General features: G+C 58.4%; 1 protein-coding gene across 1 annotated transcript; it reads right to left on the bottom strand.

Annotated features, from left to right (window-relative positions):
* Positions 1 to 862: 862 nt before the first annotated feature.
* LOC124683263 (acyl transferase 5-like) lies at positions 863 to 2,784 on the bottom strand. Its single transcript, XM_047217819.1, has one exon. It carries the CDS (start codon positions 2,534 to 2,536, stop codon positions 977 to 979), a length of 1,560 nt encoding a protein of 519 aa, XP_047073775.1. The 5' UTR covers positions 2,537 to 2,784; the 3' UTR covers positions 863 to 976.
* Between the last annotated feature and the right edge of the window lie 728 nt (positions 2,785 to 3,512).

Here is a 3,512-nt window from a genome sequence, read left to right as displayed (position 1 = left end):
CTGGGTTCCTAGGAGACGACGAGTACAACTACACCGGTCCGCTCGCGTCGGTGAAGGACTTGAAGGAGGAGGAACAGGAGGAGGAGGTGAGGGACGACACCGAGGACTCCCTCGGCTACCTAGCGTACCTCACGGAGAAGGCAAAGGACGAGGGCAACTGGACGAGCTCCGTCTCATGCGGGAAGGCGTGGATGAGGACGAGGCCATGACGTTGGCCATGCATGAAGGCCTCGTAGGAGCAGCCTCCGCTGCCACTCCCACAAGCATCGCCGCACTATGCCTTGGCGGTCATGCCTCCGGTCTCTCAGACGAGGAGGCCTCGACCGTGGCGCTGCCACCGTGGTCACCATGGCTTGTGCCGCCTCCTTCCTACTGCGCAGCACCACCAATGGCGTACCCACTTCCTTCCCAGGCAGCCCACGCGCAGCGGCCACCTCCTCCCACACCAACACCGTCGTCGTTGCCTCAGTAGCCTCAGCACTGGCCTCGGCCTTGGGCACCTCCGATCTTCATCAACCTCATCGACGACGACGACAAGTAGCCAGCCACGGCAGGCACCCTTAGCTAGGGTTATTTTCTAGTCTTTTTAATTTATTTTTGGCACTATGTAGACTGGTTCTACTAATTTGAAAAATATGTTGAGCAAAAAAATACGCCGGGCCGTTGGGGCTATCCCAACCCATATGAACATAACATCGAACAGGGGCAATTCGGTGTCCGCGACCTGACCCCAACGAATCGCAGACAGATACTTTTGGTGTCCATTTTACGTTGGAGCCATTGGAGATGTCCTTACCGTTCAAACCATAAAATATTTTGATGATAAACAAGCTAAACAAGTTTTATTGGGTTTCATTGCCAATGCATTTCTCGATAGTCCTATAAGACCTGTTTTATTCACTCATCTCACGCATGGATATTTCTTTTTTAAACTTATCTCACATGAACATGCCTACGAACGATGCATGCATTGCCTCTAGGCGAACTTGGCGAGCTCGGCAGCGAACACGGCGGCGTGCGGCTCCTCCATGCAGCCGATGAGCACCCGGATCCCCCCGCGCTTGGGCGCCGGCGGCCTGACGTATACGAGCGTCGCGACGTAGTCGACCAGGTCGTTGTGCGGGAATATGTACCCTGGCACGCCGAAGCCGTAGTCCACCTCATCGAACCCGAGGCGGCTCCAGTCCGACAGAATCGCCGTGCTGTAGTCCACCGGCGGCTCGTAGCGACGGACGCCGCGCATCCAGTCCGCGAACCCCGCCGCGATGGCCTCCTTCTCCTCCCGTACTGTGCCAACCAGCTCCGCCAGCGCCGACTCCCTGTTAGTCCTACGGACGCAAGCCAGGTACACGCAGTTGCCGTAGTACCCGTCCACCGTCGGCAGCACGCCGCGGAGGAGGTGCCGCGTGCAGGCGGCGAAGCCGACCCGGACCTCGGCGCCATCCGGGAGCGCCCCCGCAAGCGCCAGTGCACGGCACTTAAACACGATGGCCGTCACCGCGTCGAAGGTGGAGCAGTCCTCCCCAGTCGATGCGGCAGCCTGCTTGAACTCATCCTTGACGCGCTCGATGCTCGCCGCTGAGATGTCCGCTACCTGGGTCACGAACTTGAACTCCCTGATGATCCTGAGTTGCGGCGGCGGTGGCCTGGGCGGGTAAGGGATCGCGTGGCGTTCCCACACCGGAGCCACCGACGGCGCCGGGAGCCCCCGCGCCAGCTCCCCCACCGCCGTGAGGAACCGCGACGCGCCCTGCCCGTCAAACACGGCGTGGCTGAAGGTGATCCCAACGACGAACCCACCGCAGGTGAACCTCGTCGCCTGGGCCATGAGGATGATGCCGTCCAGCTTCTCGCCCGTGGGAGGGCGCGGGAGGAGGAGCTCCGCCGGGATTTGCAGCGGGTAGCACTCAAGGCCGTCCACGTCGGCGAGCTCGCAGCTCGCGGCCGCCTCCACGAACCAGACACCCTCGCCAGTGCAGTCCACCTCTAGGCCGGACGGGGCGAGACGACCGGCCACCGGGTAGTACGGCACAAGCGCCCTCGCGAACCCGCTCCGCATCGCGGCCACGGCCGCGGCGGCGCCTTCCTCATCGTGAGCTGCGGAGAGGGACGACGGGGGAAAGACCTGGATGAGGTACACAAAACCACCGACGGTCTTGTCGATGCAGGACAGCGGGAGTTTGCCGCCCGGGGTTGGCCCGGCCGGCGGGATAAGCGCCGGCGGCGACTTGATAACGGTGGGTATGCCGGCCATAGTAGGGATCTTAAGCAAAACGTCTTCGTTGGCGGCGGCGGGAAAGAAAATGGAGACAGGGAGATTTGAGATTTGTTCCCTCGGTGTAATATGCCGGCCACATCTTTGAATTTTCCAGGAGAGAAACATTGACTGGTCAGTTGTTGTTTCTTTGATTTTGCTTCCTCCGACGAAGATGAGGCTAGAGTTCAGAGCTGATTGCCTAGTGGTTATAAAATTCAGAGGGATTGACTTCAAAGACATGTTTCTCAAATTAGCCCGATCGAGCAAAATCGTTTCCATCAATTAGTCTCAAGAAAAGAAAATTGATGCAGACTTTTCTTTGATTTTGTTCAGAGACGATTCCCTAGTGATCTTGTTTGATGGAGACAAAGAAAAGAAACAAAATCAGATATTTTCCAGCAAGCAAATTAGCCCGAGCAAAATCGCCTCCATCAATTAGTCTCAAGAAAAACAAAGAAAGAAATAAGAACTCATCGGCGCTAGCTAGGCAATTACATGTACACTGCGGCGGCGAAGTCGTCGAGCAACCTAGCTACAAATAGGATGGCGCGACGCGGAGACCCCTGGCATCGGAGGGCAGGAGCACGAGCAGGAGCAGCACGGCCAGGATGGCGACGGGCACGAGCAGGAACAGAGGCGGCGGAGGTGGCAGGGGAGGAAGCAGCAGCGGCAGTACCAGCAGCGCCGCCGTCATGAGCGCCAGCAGCGCCGCCGCCTCCGCGCCGAAGTACCCGTCGATCTTCCCGCCGCTCCCCGCCGGCGCCTGCGCGCGCCGTTGCTTGGCGGCCGCCGTCGACCTAGTCGGGAAGTATCTGCCGCTCCCACCGTTGCCGGAAGAGGTGGAGGCTGCGGCGTGGCCGGCCATGGTGGCTTCGCAACGGAGCAGGACGGCGTCTCGCATCTTTTTTTTTCGATAAAGGGAATATATTAATATCAAGAAGATACCAATTACACCCAGCCTCTGCAACGACGCACCACCCTAATGGCACTACGGATGCACACAGCCAAAAACAAGAAAAGAAAACTAAGAAAAAAAGTCCCGCTACAAGTATCTCGGGCCTAACAACAACAATACATCCACCGCCAAGACAACACCCGAATTACGTACTAGTCCCCGCTCTCAAAACAAATGCCTCCACCAAGGACATTGCCGAGCACAACCAATTAAGGCCGCGACCTTGGGTTTCACCCCGAAAGGTAGGACTCGCACTTCACCTCGTGTTGTCGCCCCCACTTTCATACCGCTCGTGAAGCT

The sequence above is a fragment of the Lolium rigidum genome, chromosome 1, assembly GCF_022539505.1.
Source record: "Lolium rigidum isolate FL_2022 chromosome 1, APGP_CSIRO_Lrig_0.1, whole genome shotgun sequence".
Taxonomy (NCBI): Eukaryota; Viridiplantae; Streptophyta; class Magnoliopsida; order Poales; family Poaceae; genus Lolium; species Lolium rigidum.
The sequence above is the reverse complement of the archived record's forward strand: the minus strand, read 5'-3'. Positions and strand labels throughout refer to the sequence as shown.

Excerpts from the sequence above, each read along its gene's own strand:
- LOC124683263 (XM_047217819.1), bottom strand. The coding sequence starts at position 2,536 with ATGGAAACGATTTTGCTCGATCGGGCTAATTTGAGAAACATGTCTTTG.